This window comes from Gadus morhua, chromosome 5 (assembly GCF_902167405.1).
Source record: "Gadus morhua chromosome 5, gadMor3.0, whole genome shotgun sequence".
Lineage (NCBI taxonomy): Eukaryota > Metazoa > Chordata > Actinopteri > Gadiformes > Gadidae > Gadus > Gadus morhua.
The window spans coordinates 21,565,626-21,582,130 of record NC_044052.1 but is presented as its reverse complement, the minus strand read 5'-3'; the positions used below and the strand labels follow the sequence as shown (position 1 = coordinate 21,582,130).

Here is a 16,505-nt window from a genome sequence, read left to right as displayed (position 1 = left end):
GTTTCCCTCTCTTTATTAAACTCCACTTGGTTAACCCGGGTTATAGACGGGTTTATTATAGACGCACTTATTATAGACGTGCACATAGAGGGCATCGGACATTTGGTCTAATGAGTGAAGTTGATGGCTGTTCTTAGTTGATTTAGTTAACTGTGCTGTATCGTTGTAGGCCTGTACTGGACAGATAGGCTTCTTAACATTACTTATTATCAGTCTGCCTCACGGTGGAGTTCACTGTTTGGTGTGACTTGGGTCATTTACATACATTTGCATTAAGTCATTTGCATGCTTTTTTACTATTGTGCCCAAACCAACTTACAAGTGAGAAAAAAACAAAACTAAATGATGTTCAATAATATGTCGTTGGAAAATAACGTATCCTCCCAAGGCCGGCGATAAGTAGTCCTGGATAGTTCTCTCTGTCTTGTTCATTTAGTAAGTGTGTGTGTGTGTGTGTGTGTGTGTGTGTGTGTGTGTGTGTGTGTGTGTGTCTGTGTGTGTGTGTGTGTGTGTGTGTGTGTGTGTGTGTGTGTACTACGTGTAGGGTGGGCGAGCCCTGGAATCGTTAAGTGGGCGGGGCATATAGAAACCAAAACAACCTCGTAGCCTATGTTTCTCACGTGACGTTCCCTAGTCGAAAACGATTAGCTGGCGTCCCCGTCAATCACCCAGGGTAGGCGTGTCCGTGGAGAGTTGAGCGGAGACGAAGGAGACCGTGGTGGACGGAGAGGTGGTGTCGGGAAAAATGTCTTCGGTGCCTGACGGCAAAAAGCTGGTCCGGAGCCCCAGCGGTCTTCGCATGGTCCCCGAGAACGGAGCGTTCATCAGCCCCTTCTGCCTGGCCGAACCGCAGTGGGTCCCGGATAAAGAGGTGAGGAGATCCGGCACCCGGGGCGGGAGGGAAGGAGAGGGAGGGGGACCCGGGTCCCAGCCACCCGGACACTTGGCTGTCGGACTGGGCGTTTCAGGCACGGGAGGAGTCGGTCCCCAGCCTGGCAATGACCGAAACCACCCCGATATGTCCCGATATGTTATCCAACGGTTTGTTTCAATAGGATTGAGGATCTCGCATCTAAAGCACTGATCTGTCTGATTGGGTGTTGAAGCGAACATGTGATGGAGCAGCCATGCCCTGGCTGTGCCAGGCTGCTCAGCGTGGTTTGCAGCCTGTAGAAACAATGTAAACCATGTCGCCCCGTGTGTACATTGTCTACTACTGCACACTAATAATGGTGTTCGAGGCTACCGCGGGTATTGTGCGTATTGTGTTTGGATTCCAACCGCAGACCCGTGGTCTCGGCATGGTTCCAGACAATAGTAGACCTCTGCTCTCCTTCTACAGCACACACACACACACGCTCACACACACACGCACACACAGCTGTCAGCCTGAACACCCCGGCTCCCCTAACCACTCTGTTCTTCATGGGGTTTAAGTTGTAAACGTTGGATACAAAGCTGAGGCCTCTGCTTATCAAAATGTTGGGATTGATTAAGAACCCAGATCTGATTAATTTGATTCAATAATACACGTCTGGGATGATTGTTATGATCACGTTATTCACGTTATGTTCAAGCGCCCAAGGAACACCCGACGATTCATGTTATCATGATTTTTTGAAGACGGCAGAACTAATATCGAAATGTTCTAAAGGGTTTCCTGTTTTTGCTCTTTGTTTTCGAGCTAGGGATTCATGGCTTCACTTTCACTTTCAGATTAGGAATTCAAAGTGATTGTTTAGTGTCTTATGTTGTGATGATGGGTAGATGATGTTTATCAGAGCCTGGGGAAAGACTATTCTTCTTCTATGGTTCTCTCTGGCCTGAACTGTATCAGACTCTCATTGTGTAACTTCCTGTTTCCTGTTGTCTCCAGTGTCCCAGATGTATGCAGTGTGACGCCAAGTTTGACTTCATCACACGGAAGGTCGGTCTTGCTTATCAAATCACCTTGAACACACACACACACAGTGGGAGAGAGGGACACAAAAAAACACACAGACGAGAGAGAGAGAGAGAGAGAGAGAGAGAGAGAGAGAGAGAGAGAGAGAGAGAGAGAGAGAGAGAGAGAGAGAGAGAGAGAGAGAGAGAGAGAGAGAGAGAGAGAGAGAGAGAGAGAGAGAGAGAGAGAGAGAGAGAGATACACAGACACAGACACAGACACAGATTCTCTCCAGAGTTTGAAGCGTCCATGTGAGTGTTCGGTTCTGGCTGATGCGAGTCTTTCCGTCTATGATGTTTGGCTGGCCATGTTTATCTTGGCTGCGTCTCCACCAGAGTCCAGTGGGTTAGTTACAGAAACTCTCTGTTCTCGTGGTTCTTCTTTGGTTCATAAACATGTTGTGAAGAAGCAAAGCTTCTGATCTGCAAAGCTCAGATCATTAGCTTCAAAATAAACTTTTTCACTGAGATGGAACAACCTCATATCTTTCATTCAGTTTTAGTTGAATGACTTTATCATCGTTTGTGTTTTTGATACTGCGTCAAACCCCTGCCTACTCCTTGATGACATGAACTGAATGAAATCACTTTGGATTAAAACATTCTCAATCACCTAATACTATAGACTTAATATAAAGTTTGGTTTCTTTATATTCTCTTGCATTCCACTATCACGCTGTGAAGCGTTTTGATTGGCCGGCTCGTTGACCCGCCCACTCTCTCTCCCCCAGCACCACTGTCGGCGCTGCGGCCGGTGCTTCTGTGACAAGTGCTGCAGCCACAAGGTGGCGCTGCCGCGCATGTGCTTCGTGGACCCGGTGCGCCAGTGCGGCGCGTGTGGCGTGCTGTCCCAGCGGGAGAACGAGTTCTACGACAAACAGATCAAGATCCTCACCGGAGGTCAGAGGTCAACTAGAGACCCAACATGATTATATAGAGAGGGAGGGGATTATGGCATCCTAGAGCGAGATGACCTCTGACCCCGACCTGCTCCTTCATGGCGTGTCTGAATGCACTGTTGGTCTCTTTTGATATAAGTGTGCTAAATGACCCAATATTATGAGTAACTTAACAGTGAGTTAATGATTTGTGTGTGTGTGTGTGTGTGTGTGTGTGTGTGTGTGTGTGTGTGTGTGTGTGTGTGTGTGTGTGTGTGTGTGTGTGTGTGTGTGTGTGTTACGGTCTCTGAGCAACGGAGGCATTTTCCTAAGTCAGCCAGAGGATTTGATGCCTTGCTCAGTAGCACTAGGTCACTCTGAGCTTGCTGTCTGACGGTTTCTGTTTGTTGTTTCAATGTGAATCTCAAGGCGCTGCCTTCGTTGTCACTCTGGACTCATCGGGGAAATCCCAGAACATGACCTGCCGACTGGCCAACAACCACAGGTACAGTTCACCTGTTCACCTGTAGACCAGTAAATCCACAGGTACAGTACACCTGTACACCTGTAGACCTGTAGACCAGTAAACCACAGGTCCAGTACACCTGTACACCTGTAGACTGGTTAACTACAGGTCCAGTACACCTGTTCACCTGTAGACCAGTAAACCACAGGTACAGTACACCTGTACACCTGTAGACCACTAAACCACAGGTACAGTACACCTGTAGACCAGTAAACCACAGGTCCTATACACCTGTAGACCGGTTAACCACAGGTACAGTACACCTGTACACCAGTAAACCACAGGTCCATTACCCCTGTACACCTGTAGACCAGTAGACCACAGGTACAGTACACCTGTAACACCTGTAGACCAGTAGACCACAGGTACAGTACACCTGTAAACCTTTAGACCAGTAAACAACAGGTACAGTACACCTGTACACCTGTAGACGACAGGTACAGTACACCTGCAGACCACAGGTACAGTACACCTGTTGACCACTAGACCACAGGTACAGCATACCTGTCGACCACAGGTACAGTACACCTGTAGACCAGTAGACCGCAAGTGCAGTACCGCCATCTGCTGGTCAGTCCCATCCTTTCTATTCCCGCGTTGCCTAGCCATGCGTGAGCAGGCAAGACGGAGAGTTCCAGAACGTAGCTAGCGGTGCCTGCATGTTGTCCCATCAACGGTCGAGATGCTACGTAGTAGCATCTCGTATAGTGAGAGGGTACGTGCACGTGCACACACATAAGGTGAGAAGCTGACCAGTCCCTTCTGACTCCTCCGTACTCTACAGCTGGACCTTTTTCTACCTCGTAATAATAACGATTTCTGATTTTCTAATATTATTCTTTATCAATAGAGATGTTGGTGTTCATTATGTCGGCAAACACACACACACGTATATAAGGGTCCATACCATGCCTTGCCCCCCTCAGGTACCTGTTCCTGGATGGGGAGAGCCACCTGGAGCTGGAGCTGTCGCGTATCTCCAGCTTGCAGGTGCTGATGGAGGAGTCTAGCCCAGGAGGTGAGACCGGTCCTGGGTTAGGGCTCCGGCCTCCGCGGTGACTTAGAGACCGAGGTGTAGCTTGGTGACTTAGAGACCGAGGTGTAGCTTGGTGACGTAGAGACCGAGGTGCAGCTCGGTGGTGACGTAGAGACTGACGGTGTAGCTCGGTGACGTAGAGACCGAGGTGCAGCTCGGTGGTGACGTAGAGACTGACGGTGTAGCTTGGTGTGGACGTAGTGTGGTAACCAAGTCCTCGTTGTCGCCGGGTTCCATGGACAAATCACACGTTTTAGCGAGGGTTAAGAGTTAAAGTCATTTATTTAAACAGGGTTTGCAATCAGACAGGTCGGCTACCCCTAGGATCTCCGTGGACCTCTAGGGTAGGGCTGGCTCGGCCCTTTCCGTCTAGTCACTCGTCAGCCCTCCTGGTCTGCTCCCGAGTACCTTTTAAAGTCTTTCCCTGGCTGTCCAGCCAGGTGTCTCCCATCCCGTTGATTGGGGTTCGGTTGGTGCTCTCCGTCACCGGCTGGTGGGTGACGGTGGTATCGGCCATCCAGGACCAACCCTCGGGCTGGTCCGGGCCGAGGTTTAAGTGGCGGGATGCCACACTCCTCCACCCTTTTTCCAAGCCTCGGCTAGACGGATTGTGGGTGGCGGCGGTATACGACATCCACGACTACACCTCCGACCCGCCCAGGCCGCGGTTTACGGGGCGGGATGCCACAATAGAGACTGACGCTGTAGCTAGGTGTCGACGTAGAGACTGACGGTGTAGCTAGGTGGTGACGTAGAGACTGACGGTGTAGCAAGGTGTTGACCTAGAGACTGACGCTGTAGCTAGGTGGTGACGTAGAGACTGACGGTGTAGCTAGGTGACGTAGAGATTGATGCTGTAGCTAGGTGTTGACATAGCGACCAAGGTGTAGCTAGGTGTTGACGTAGAGACCAGGATGAAGCTAGGTGGTAGCGTAGAGACAGACGCTGTAGCTAGGTGGCAACGTAGAGACAGACGCTGTAGCTAGGTGGTAGCGTAGAGACAGACGCTGTAGCTAGGTGGCAACGTAGAGACAGACGCTGTAGCTAGGTGGTAGCGTAGAGACAGACGCTGTAGCTAGGTGGCAAAGTAGAGACAGACGCTGTAGCTACGCCGGCTACGCTGTAAGACGCAGGCTTCAAGCTTGTCCTTCTTTCTCCTCGTGATGCCCTCTCCCCGCTGAACTTCAACTCGCACCCCAGGACGCTCTCCTCTGCTCCCTCCCTCCTCCTCTGTGTTTAACTCCTCCGCCTTCTGTCTTCTGCTCTTAACCCTTCTTTCACTCCTCCTCCCCCTCCTCCTGCTGCGCCTCCTCTGGCCTCAGAGAGCAAGGAGCTCGCCTTCAGCCGTCTGCTAGAAAGCAAGTTCCTCTCCGAAGGTTAGCCAATCACCAGCCGGCACCATCCTCATCCTCACCATGCCTCCACTCCCAGGCCTTCTCATCCCGGGACGAAAGGCCTGACAGGATGCTAGTCTGAGAGAGAGGGGGGCGGGACGTTCTGTGATGTGGGTTAAGAGGAGAGAGAAGGGGCGGGCCGTACAGTGACATGGCTTATAGGAGAAGGAGAGGGCGGGACACGTTATAGACTATCAGGGACAGGGTTTAGAGGAGAGAGAAGGGGCGGGACTATCAGGGACAAGGTTTAGAGGAGAGAGAAGGGGCGGGACTATCAGGAACAGGGTTCAGAGGAGAGAGAAGGGGCGGGACTATCAGGGACATGGTTTAGAGGAGAGAGAAGGGGTGGGACGTACAGTGACATGGCTTATAGGAGAAGGAGAGGGCGGGACATGTTATAGAAGGGTTTCCATTTCATTACCGTTTCCATATTTATACTCCTTGTAAAGCTCACAGGAAGTACGAGACCAGGACTGTTGACTGTACCAGCTCAGAGAATGTAGTTCCTGCCTCCCTCAGTCTGCCTTCTTTATGGGTCTGAGTGCAGTCGCCTGGGTGGAGAAGGAGCAATGCAGCATGGCAAAGAGAATGGAGGTTAAAAGCTTCCACCAAAGGAAGCTTTTATCTAAAGCTTGAGTGCATTCACTTTGAGCATGGGTGGTCCGCTGGGAATCAGACCGCCAACCCTGGCAGCGTTAATGACCCGCCCCACCCGTTGAGCGAAAAAGGACCACTCTGGACCACTGGATTATTAAATGTTTTGAAAATAAATAAAATAATAATGGAGGGCGCCAGGCTAGCCAATCAGAACACGGCATGTTGTCCCCACCCCTCACAATGGTGAGCCGGTACGTGGCCATGCACACATACCAGAACACACACTGGCGGGAAACAGAGGTCTATGCTGAAATGGGGGAGAAACTAGAAGGAAGTTCAAGTCCTTCCTGTTCTGATTTCACCAGAAGAGATTTCACAAGAGAGCCGGAATCTGTGAGGGTGGGGGGGGGTCACGAGTCTGTGAGCGGGGGGGGGGGGGGGGGGGGGGGGGCCTGAGGAGTCTGAGTGTCGGGGTCTCACCAGGTGGGGGTGTGTGTGTCCAGGTGGGGGGCCCCGGGCCAGTGGCTTGCTGCTGGTGCACCGGGCCCAGGGGTCCCAGGACCCCATGCAGGTCCGCCTGGAGGCAGTGGAGGACCGAAAGGAAGCGTCGTGGTGGCTTGGGGCCATGCACAAGGTGCACGCACGCACACACGCATGCACACACACACACACACACACACACACACACATTCATCAACTCTCCCTATCTAAACCCCCATTTCTCTCTCTCTCTCTCTCTCTCTCTCTCTCTCTCTCTCTCTCTCTCTCTCTCTCTCTCTCTCTCTCTCTCTCTCTCTCTCTCTCTCTCTACCCGTCTCTCTCTCTCTACCCGTCTCTCTCTTTCTCTCTCTCTACCCGTCTCTCTCTCTCTCTACCCGTCTCTCTCTCTCTCTCTCTCTCTCTCTACCCGTCTCTCTCTCTTTCTCTCTCTCTACCCGTCTCTTTCTCTCTCTCTACCCGTCTCTCTACCCGTCTCTCTCTCTCTCTCTCTCTACCCGTCTCTCTCTCTCTCTACCCGTCTCTCTCTCTCTCTCTACCCGTCTCTCTCTCTCTCTCCCCAGGCAGCCAAACTGCTTTACGAAGCAAAGGACCAATGAGTAGCCAGCTGGGCGGAGCTACACACAGACTACACCCCGGTTGACCTCTGACCTACCAGGACCCCAGACAACCTTTGACCTCGGCAATCTTCCGGATGTTGCTGGATGCCGATGATGATTCTTGCTCCTTTATTGATTATTAGTGACGCTAACAAAACAACGCTACAATACCGGAGAAGTGCTTCTGCCAAACTTGCAAATCTTTTTAATGACACTTCCTGCAGTCCCCGCCCAGATTCCTGCGGTCTGTTAAGGACATTGGGACATCATTGATGATGTCACAACACACCGACCAACCAACCAAGTAACCGACCCACCAGTGGCTCCCCTTGTTTGGTTGTAAAACTAGCGTGTGTGTGTTGCCCCCTGGTGGTCAGTCAGTGTTATTTGCCCATCGCACACCGACCCAGCATGAGTTTTAAATTTGAACGGCGACGTGATGACGACATTAAAAAAAACCTCCCGGGACCACAGTTTACATGCACAGGTGTGAAGTTTCCATGGAAACCACCAGCCTGAAACACACACCTCTAAGGATCAGCCCGGCTGTAGAGTTCACTTAACCGCTTTTAATGTACTTCCACGTATCACATTTTTGTAAGAAGTATTTTGTTAAATATTCCTATTTTAACACAAACAGTCTTTGCGTACTCTCATAATTTTTACCGAAGGATTACTATAGTTTTTTGTAGCATTTGTATACTGTGAACGGTTCCTTTGGCGTTCCTTCTCAAAGACCTCCCCCGGCTTATCCTCCTGATTTAAGTTCTGGTCTTTGATATTTTCTACATCGTCTGCGCGGCATGAATCCTTCCCCGCGTTGCTCAGAATCTGTGACGGCGCGCTAGACGCTCCTATGAGATGATGGGTCAGGCATAGGGTCTCTGGTTCTCAGTTCGACACGTTGCTGACTACACCGTTTGAATCCCGCTCATGTAGTTGCGCTGTCCATATCCTCAGGCCAAGTACAAAGCTTTTATTTTGAAAAGGTATCTCTGCGATCTTGTTCATTTTTAACGAACCAATAGGAGGCTGGATCTAACCTTTTATATAACCAATAGGAGGAAGGAGCTCACCTTGTATTGAACCAATAGGAGGCTGGATCTAACCTTTTATATAACCAATAGGAGGAAGGAGCTCACCTTGTATTGAACCAATAGGAGGCTGGATCTAACCTTTTATATAACCAATAGGAGGAAGGAGCTCACCTTGTATTGAACCAATAGGAGGCTGGATCTAACCTTTTATATAACCAATAGGAGGAAGGAGCTCACCTTGTACTGAACCAATAGGAGGCTGGATCTAACCTTTTATATAACCAATAGGAGGAAGGAGCTCACCTTGTACTGAACCAATAGGAGGCTGGATCTAACCTTTTAACGAACCAATAGGAGAGATCTCTGCAAGGTGTTGCTATAGTCCTGAGTGTGGAGAGGTGGGGTGAGGGGGGTGTTCGCTGGTCCGATGATCTGAGGTCAAACCGGACCTTACCCCCCTCTCCAGGTACAACATGGTCCGCTCTGCCGTCTCTCTTGTCACCCCCCCCCCAGTGGTGTTGTCTTTCATTGGTTCTCCAGGAGGTTTTGCACTAAGTTCTGCATTCCCTGAACTAGCAGGGCGTTGTGTGCTGCACTTTACAACCCCCCCCCACACACACACACACACACACACACACACACACACACACACACACACACACACACACACACACACACACACACACACACACACACACTGCTTCCATCCATACAGACGATATGTCCCCTGGTCCTGTTTATTATTATGGTCTGGACGGATTAATTAAAGTGTTTATATACATGTCTGGTGTCCTGTGTCTTCCATTTAGAATTCTGTTTTTGGATAATTATATTTCCATCCTTTCTATCAAGTTAAATGTTTGAATGAAACGTGCCAAATTAAATAATATTATGTAAGAAGGACTTTGATATAAATGTATTGTTGATGTTTGTAGTTGGTGTCAGCATCACTGATTTTGTGGAAATCATTGAGATGAAATTGTGCCTTGAAACTGCAGAAATTTAATCAGATATTGATCCCTTGTAGACCAATATTGTAGGTCAATATAAATGTATTTTATCCTCCACACATTCCAAATATATGAATGGCGGTCAGTAGAATACTTCATCTACTCTGCAATGATTCGAGCGTAAACAATTACGTCACTCTAAATAAGAGTCCTAATAAATAAAAATCGCTGTTCCCTTTAATCTTCTGTACGAAGATGACCGCGTCAGCGGCGCGACCATTCATCAGCTAACTGGGGGGAGATTATTGGTCTCACCCATTCTACAATAACTACGTTTTCCTCAAAGTGAACATTATATTAAGAAACAAATTTACATAGTCTTCTTTCTTAAAATTACATTACAAAAAAATACATAAAACGGTACTGCAATGCTGTAAATGACATAAGAGTCGTTATATAAACTCCCCCTTGAACTTAAAATGGTCTCGTCCACCCATCAGCGTCAAAGCGCACATGTTCGCCCTGTATGTGTAGGCTCTATGTGTGTGTATGTGTGTGTGTTGTAACATTGCTGTGAATGCAGAAATACTACCGACAACACTCTTGACATTGGTAAAGTAACTTTGTGAGGCGACTTTCTTCACTATCAATGAAAGATATCCTGACTTTGTGATAAGTGAGGGCTAAAAAGTTGTCCGGGGGTTCGAGCGGAGACGCGAAACGCGTCCAGCATCGTGACGGGACCCTCCTGAAGGGAACAGGTACGCGCACTTCATGACACTGGGGGTCTTTCCAGTCTAGTCACCATGTAGGCGGGGTGTGTGTTGCCTCGTACCCGCAGCACTGCTGCTCATTGCAACGGTAGATCCTTGCGGTGATTCATCTGCAGGCTGGATTAGCTTTATGCTCCTCCGCTGTCAGACGTGAAGCCGGTTTAAGGTTCTTATTATCCTGCTCCCTTAAGTTAGACCTCCCCCGGTACCCGTAGCACACACTGGGGTGGTGTGTGGGCAGATGACGGGCTCGGGTTAACCGGGAGTAAACGCCTGTTTACCTGCGGGGCTCCGGTATCACTGCCACGTAGCCTGACGGCTTGGGGAGCCCAGCTGCTGGGGTCCACAGCTAGTCTTCCGACTAGTCCAACAACACTAGCCTTCCACTAGTCCGGCACATACTAAATCTGTCCCAATCTGGCAACACTGCCTGCAGCCCCGTTACAGTCCCCACCCTGGATCACGTCGAGTCTCAGCGGGCTCCATAGCACCCATATCATACCCATGATCATACCACGTCCCCACATCGCACCCATCCGAAGGACGCGTTCCGCTCACTCAGAGGGACTCCAGCTCCTTCCAGGACAGAAGGGCTAAAAACAATAAAGCGGTCTATTCTATAGCTCACAAGTCATTCAGAACGATAGGTTGTTTACTTCATAGAGTTCCCTCGCCACCCGTGTGGTGATTTAAACAGTTATTCAGACACTTTTATCCGATGCCCCTCTAGTGACTTCGTCTCTTGTCATGCTTATTATGATCAATTTGACTCCATATGTAGAGGCAGCGAGATGTTTATGTTTTGGACTCCAAACAGCAGTTGGTTACAGAGTGTCTAACGAGTGTGAGAGTAAACCATCAGTGTTATTACGGAGCAGGTAGGGGTTTTACAGTCCAGACCCAGGTCATTAAGGAGCAGGTAGGGGTTAGACAGTACAGAGACTGGTCATTAGGGAACAGGTAGGGGATAGACACTACAGAGACAGTTCACTAAGGATCAGGTAGGGGTTGGATATTACAGAATCAGGTCATTAAGGAGCAGTTAAGGGTAAGCCAGTGACTACAGAGACAGGTCATTAACGAGCAGGTAGGGGTTGGACAGTAAAGAGGCAGGTCATTATGCAGCAGGTAGGGGTTAAACAGTAGTACAGAGACGGTGCACTAAGGAGCAGGTAGGGGTTAGACAGTACAAAGGCAGGTCATTATGCAGCAGGTAGGGGTTAGACAGTACAGAGACGGTGCACTAAGGAGCAGGTAGGGGTTAAACAGTGCAAAGGCAGGTCATTATGCAGCAGGTTGGGGTTAGACAGTGCCCTGAGGAGCAGGTAGGGATTAAACAGTAGTACAGAGACAGTGCACTAAGGAGCAGGTAGGGGTTAGACAGTACAAAGACGGGACATTAGGGAGTCCTCCCAAAGCACCTGAACCCGTCTTCTTTGAGCTCTGGGTTCCCGCATTCATTCTGTTTTTTTCTATTTCCCAGCAGGCTTTGCGCCGCGGACATGGGGCGGTCATGCAAGAACTGTGGGAGCACGTCCATCGACGTGGACCAGTCGCGTGGCGATGCGGTCTGCATGGGATGTGGCTCGGTGCTGGAGGACAACATCATCGTGTCGGAAGTGGAGTTCGCTGAACGCGGCGGGTCGGCGCACGCCATGGGACAGTTTGTCGCCGGAGACAGTGAGTACTTCCTGTTGGTGTTGAGTGACTACTTCCTGTCGGGGTTGTAGTTCTGTGAGCACTTCCTGCCCGGGTGGTAGTTTTTGAGTACTTCCTGTCTGTGTGGTACTTCAGTGACTACTTCCTGTCGGGGTTGTAGTTTAGTGGGTACTTCCTGCCTGTGTTGTAGTTCAGTGAGTACTTCCTTCCTGTGTTGTTAAGTGACTACTACCTGTCTGGGTTGTAGTTTAGTGACTACTTCCTGTCTGGGTTGTATAGTTTAGTGAGTACTTTCTGTCATAGTTTAGTAGAAAGTGGTCTCTGAAGTATGTCTCTGAACATGAAATACTCCTGTGTCACATTTTCATTGGCAGTATAGATCTAAACATTTTAGAAGTGAGCGTTCTGTAGAAAATGTTGCGAAAGATTCAATGCTGCACAGCTGTCACTTCATGTATTGTTTTGAACAGCTGACTGCTACGTGGACTTTGTTTATCAGTGTGAACTGACTTGACTCTAACAGCCAGGAGTGATAGCAATTGAAAACATTCGGGGCTGTAGCCCAGAAGTAAGAGTCCTTTTTAAAATGGGGATTCAGGGTTTCTCCCCCGCGAAAATTTGAAATTCGGGCCAATGAACATGCAATTGTAACATTGTTATAGAAGTAAAGGAAAGATCAATCGTCATGTCTGACTCACATCGGGGGAAGGCCTACTGAGTAGGTTAATGTTTACGTTAAGGATAGGAGAAGTGCACCACATACAGCAGCAGCCAAAATGAGACATTAGAAAAGCCTGTAGCCAAATAAACACTGTCATTTCAACCCGGTCAGTGGACCGGGTTGGATTCACTGCGTGTCTCCTGAATCTGTGCAAACTAGAGCAGCACTGAACAGCAATATCGACTGAGGCGCTATGCATAGAGAATCAAATTGCAAAATTTTGCAACAAATGATTCTAAATGGACACTCAGAATGTCGCGGTTTCCACTGGCTACAATGTTGCATCTGTGGCTGCTGGTAATGCAACCACAAAGAAATGTAAATGGGAAAAGAAGTCAACTCTACGGGGCTATTTTCACCTTTATCATGTTTATCATTTTTGTTTTTGACGGCACAGCGATCCGGGGCTTTTCCCATTTTTTTTAAATGCCATTTAGGATGATAAATTAATAAAGCTCATTCAATTTCAAGTTCATTCAATTTCAGTAAAACTGATGAAAGAAATGAGCTGTGCCTTGTTTTGGTGCCGAAACACATGAATATGGGGAGGGCTTTTACTTTGTAAAGCAGGAAGTTCCCCTATGAACTTTCAACTTTCAAACCCCTGGTTACGTTTTTTTGTATTTTAAAATAAAAATCATAATTGCCACTCGAGACTAACACGAGAAGTTAAAGGAGCCAGGTACTGAGCCCTCTCGGATGCCTGGCTGAAACAACATTTGTTTCACTACGACTCTTTCAGCTGGCCACCCCTCCTTCTCCTGCAAACAACGGCTAATAAAACTCGTGAGGGAGGCATTTGGAAAAGAGAGAACTTAATTTTTTTTAGAACATGGCATAAAGGTAATTGTGAGCCTTTGATTGATATCCAGACATTTTTTGCGGAGACACATTCCTGTTCCCTACTTGTATTGGAGTGAACGGAGATATCTACTTCTGGGCCTTGCACAGCCCGCTTAAACAGCTGCAATACCAGGCTTGGCCTCTGAGTACTGGTGGATTGCGGAAGTATGCACACTGCTCCTGGGGGCTTGTGCCAAAGTCACCTGCAAAATTCAATGTATGAAATTCAGTGTTAACATCCGGGGACCCAAGGAAGAGCAATCGATACGCTAGATTGCGGTAAAGCAAGGAGAGCGGGAATAAGAGTATCCTATAATAGGAAATGCTCAAAGGTAAATCAACGTCTTTAAACACTGACTGTAGCTTTTTTTGGAGAGAGAAGCAACGGCGGTGGACCTTACTAAACGCCCTATCCATACGTTTGTGAATGTTGACACACATCGAATAATCGATTATTCGTTCATACCACCCACTGATTATTCGACCATGAGAAATTTGAGTTATTCACATCCCTGATAGCAACCTGCTTTTAATTTGTTATCCTCATATCTGTATCATGTCACTCGGTGCGGAATAGTGTTGGCTCTGCTCGCTCGATGCGCTCGTTATGCCACCACAGAGGCATATCAACCGTTTTCCTCCAGCCACTTGACGTGCGCCCGGTGTCACAAAACGAATGCCCCCAATTCGTGCGATCGGTGTAAGTTTCCGCACCTGAACGACTTCATGCCTGTCCACGCTTCAAATTCGTGCATGTTGCAGAAAATGTGCAACAGCGCCGCCGCCCCCTGGGGTCACACTTTTCAGTGGGTCGCAGAATCGCTCAAGCAAGGAGAGCGAGCGTCAACCGCTCGCTCTCCTTGCTTTACCGCGATCTAGCATCTAGGATTGATCGCTCTTCCTTGGGTCCCCCGATGTTAACGCTGAATTTCATACATTGAATACTGCAGCTGACTTTGGCATGTTGAATTTGGAGACATTGAAAATATTTAAGGTGATTTTTTTAACATTGAATATTTTATGTTTTATTTTTTTACATTGAAAAATGTAGCGGAAAATAATTTATTGAACCTTTTAAGAGGTAAATTCATAGGCAAGAAATCCACATACGTTATTTCAATGCATCAATATTGAGTGCTTAATATTCAATGGCTTTTTACTTTCAAAATCCGATGGCACAGATTTAATTCCATAGAAAGTTTTCTTTAGAAAGTCCGCAAAAAAGAAATTTGAATTAGGTGCGTTTCCATCAAGTGGTTGGAGCGGAAAACTACCCACATTCCAGGGCTTGTCGTATCCTTTTGATAACATCCTCTCTTAGGTCCTGATGTATAGTGGAATTGCGTTGTTTTCCATCTAAAACGGCTGTAATGGTTTTTTTTCTTCGATGAGAGCAAGGAAAAGTTTTACCTCTTCAGCGGCCCTCAGCGGCCCACACGTAGGCTATCTATTATTCACATTGGCCATCTGTTCCATGGACGTATTTAAAGGATACATTGTACATATTTAGAATTTGAAATTCACCCCAGCCTTTATACCACAGATACTATAGGCACTATAGCATATAACCGCGTTTTCTGATTACAGTTTAAGGCATTTTCCACAATGTACCAGCACTCGTTTTGAATTTGACTGGAATTACTTAGTAGGTGTCCATATATCGGGGATTAATGGACACGTTATAATTAAAGGATATGCAAACATAGGCATCCTATATCATATATATATGATATAGGATGTCTATACAAACGCTTAAAATATATATATATATATATGTTGACGCCAGTGGTGGCTGGTGAATTTAATTTTAGGGGGGGCTGAAAGTTTGTAAACCAAACCCCTGTAGGGGGGTCTGGGGGCATCCTCCCCCCGAAGATTTTTTTGTGATTTTCACAGTCAAATGATGCATTCTGACAAAATAATAAAGACGAAATAGAACATTTCCTTACAAAGACGAATGGAGCCGGGGAACTAAGTTTTAACTTAATTTATTTGCCTTGTACAATTCAGCAAGATTAAAAGTGCACACACATCAATAATAATTGGGAATTATACAAAAGTTAACATTCTCTCTATCTGTATGTGTGTTTGTGAGAGAGTGAGAGTGAGATTCTAAAAAGGTTAAGTGTGTTACGGCCAATCTATTGTGTTGGTAACTTCACTCATAAATGTATCTACAGTCAAGTATGCATTTAGACAAATACGATAAAAAATCTATATATGTGCAACCTTTTATGTGTGGTTGCTCAAGACACACTTGAGAACTATATACAATATGTATATAGTTGGCCACACTGAAGGCATGGTGCCACCATAGGTTTGCAGAGAACTATATACAATATACACACTGAAGGCATGGTGCCACCATAGGTTACTTTGCAGTGAACTATATACAATATACACACTGAAGGCATGGTGCCACCATAGGTTTGCAGAGAACTATATACAATATACACACTGAAGGCATGATGCCACCATAGGTTTGCAGAGAACTATATACAATATACACACTGAAGGCATGGTGCCACCATAGGTTTGCAGAGAACTATATACAATATGCACACTGAAGGCATGATGCCACCATAGGTTTGCAGAGAACTATATACAATATGCACACTGAAGGCATGATGCCACCATAGGTTTGCAGAGAACTATATACAATATGCACACTGAAGGCATGATGCCACCATAGGTTTGCAGAGGACTATATACAATATACACTTGAAAGGGGTGGAGGTGTGGGGTTGTGAGGGCCGCTGTAACCCAGTGTCCATCCTTAGTGGAAGGGGGGGGGGGGGGGGGGGGGGGGGGCGTGGCGATATGCAACAAATCAATTAATTGCGCGATAAATTTAAATGAGCGCTATTTTTTTGCCGGCCGCATTAATTTCCATTCACACTTTTTATAAATCATTGCTTTATTGGCCTAATCTGAGAAGAAATCTATGCCATAAAAATAAATATTATAGGCCTTTATTACACGGGTCTTCTCGATGCCGTGGAACGCTCCGTTCACTTGTATAGGTAGTAGTCCGGTGACTTGTCAACCCCAGC

At 47.4% G+C, this 16,505-nt stretch overlaps 2 protein-coding genes and 1 long non-coding RNA gene across 9 annotated transcripts in view; 2 read left to right on the top strand and 1 right to left on the bottom strand.

Annotated features, from left to right (window-relative positions):
* Positions 1-570: 570 nt before the first annotated feature.
* zfyve21 (zinc finger, FYVE domain containing 21) lies at positions 571-9,289 on the top strand. 5 transcript variants are annotated; one of them, XM_030356065.1, is made up of 8 exons: positions 601-871; positions 1,877-1,927; positions 2,673-2,841; positions 3,249-3,324; positions 4,272-4,363; positions 5,704-5,757; positions 6,876-7,060; positions 9,121-9,289. In XM_030356065.1, the coding sequence occupies exons 1-8, from the start codon at positions 746-748 to the stop codon at positions 9,271-9,273; spliced, it is 906 nt and encodes a 301-aa protein (XP_030211925.1). In that variant the 5' UTR covers positions 601-745; the 3' UTR covers positions 9,274-9,289. The 5 variants fall into 5 exon arrangements, with proteins under 5 accessions (XP_030211926.1, XP_030211925.1, XP_030211927.1 ...); XM_030356068.1 differs by lacking the exon at positions 9,121-9,289 and adding an exon at positions 7,434-8,106 and having other exon boundaries at positions 652-871; positions 6,876-7,006; XM_030356066.1 differs by lacking the exon at positions 1,877-1,927 and having other exon boundaries at positions 571-871.
* Positions 8,486-8,919, bottom strand: LOC115543644 (uncharacterized). Its single transcript, XR_003976733.1, has 2 exons — positions 8,843-8,919; positions 8,486-8,776 (listed from the first exon to the last, which is right to left on the bottom strand). It is a non-coding gene; the product is annotated as an uncharacterized LOC115543644 (long non-coding RNA).
* A 668-nt stretch (positions 9,290-9,957) lies between the features above and the next one.
* Positions 9,958-16,505, top strand: part of brf1a (BRF1 general transcription factor IIIB subunit a) — a 58,690-nt gene continuing 52,142 nt past the window's right edge. For 2 of the 3 annotated variants that reach the window (XM_030356495.1, XM_030356497.1), the window contains exons 1-2: positions 9,958-10,217; positions 11,713-11,909. In XM_030356495.1, the coding sequence (XP_030212355.1) occupies positions 11,732-11,909 (178 nt within the window). In that variant the 5' untranslated portion in view covers positions 9,958-10,217; positions 11,713-11,731. The remainder of the gene's footprint in view (positions 10,218-11,712; positions 11,910-16,505) is intronic. The other variant, XM_030356496.1, reaches the window with a different exon arrangement.

What these genes read in the sequence shown, in the direction of transcription:
- zfyve21 (XM_030356065.1), top strand. Translation starts at nt 746, where the DNA reads ATGTCTTCGGTGCCTGACGGCAAAAAGCTGGTCCGGAGCCCCAGCGGT. An exon ending in AGTGGGTCCCGGATAAAGAG is followed by an intron (nt 872 to 1,876) that starts GTGAGGAGATCC and finishes TGTTGTCTCCAG; the next exon opens with TGTCCCAGATGTATGCAGTG. An exon ending in GGAGGAGTCTAGCCCAGGAG is followed by an intron (nt 4,364 to 5,703) that starts GTGAGACCGGTC and finishes CTCTGGCCTCAG; the next exon opens with AGAGCAAGGAGCTCGCCTTC.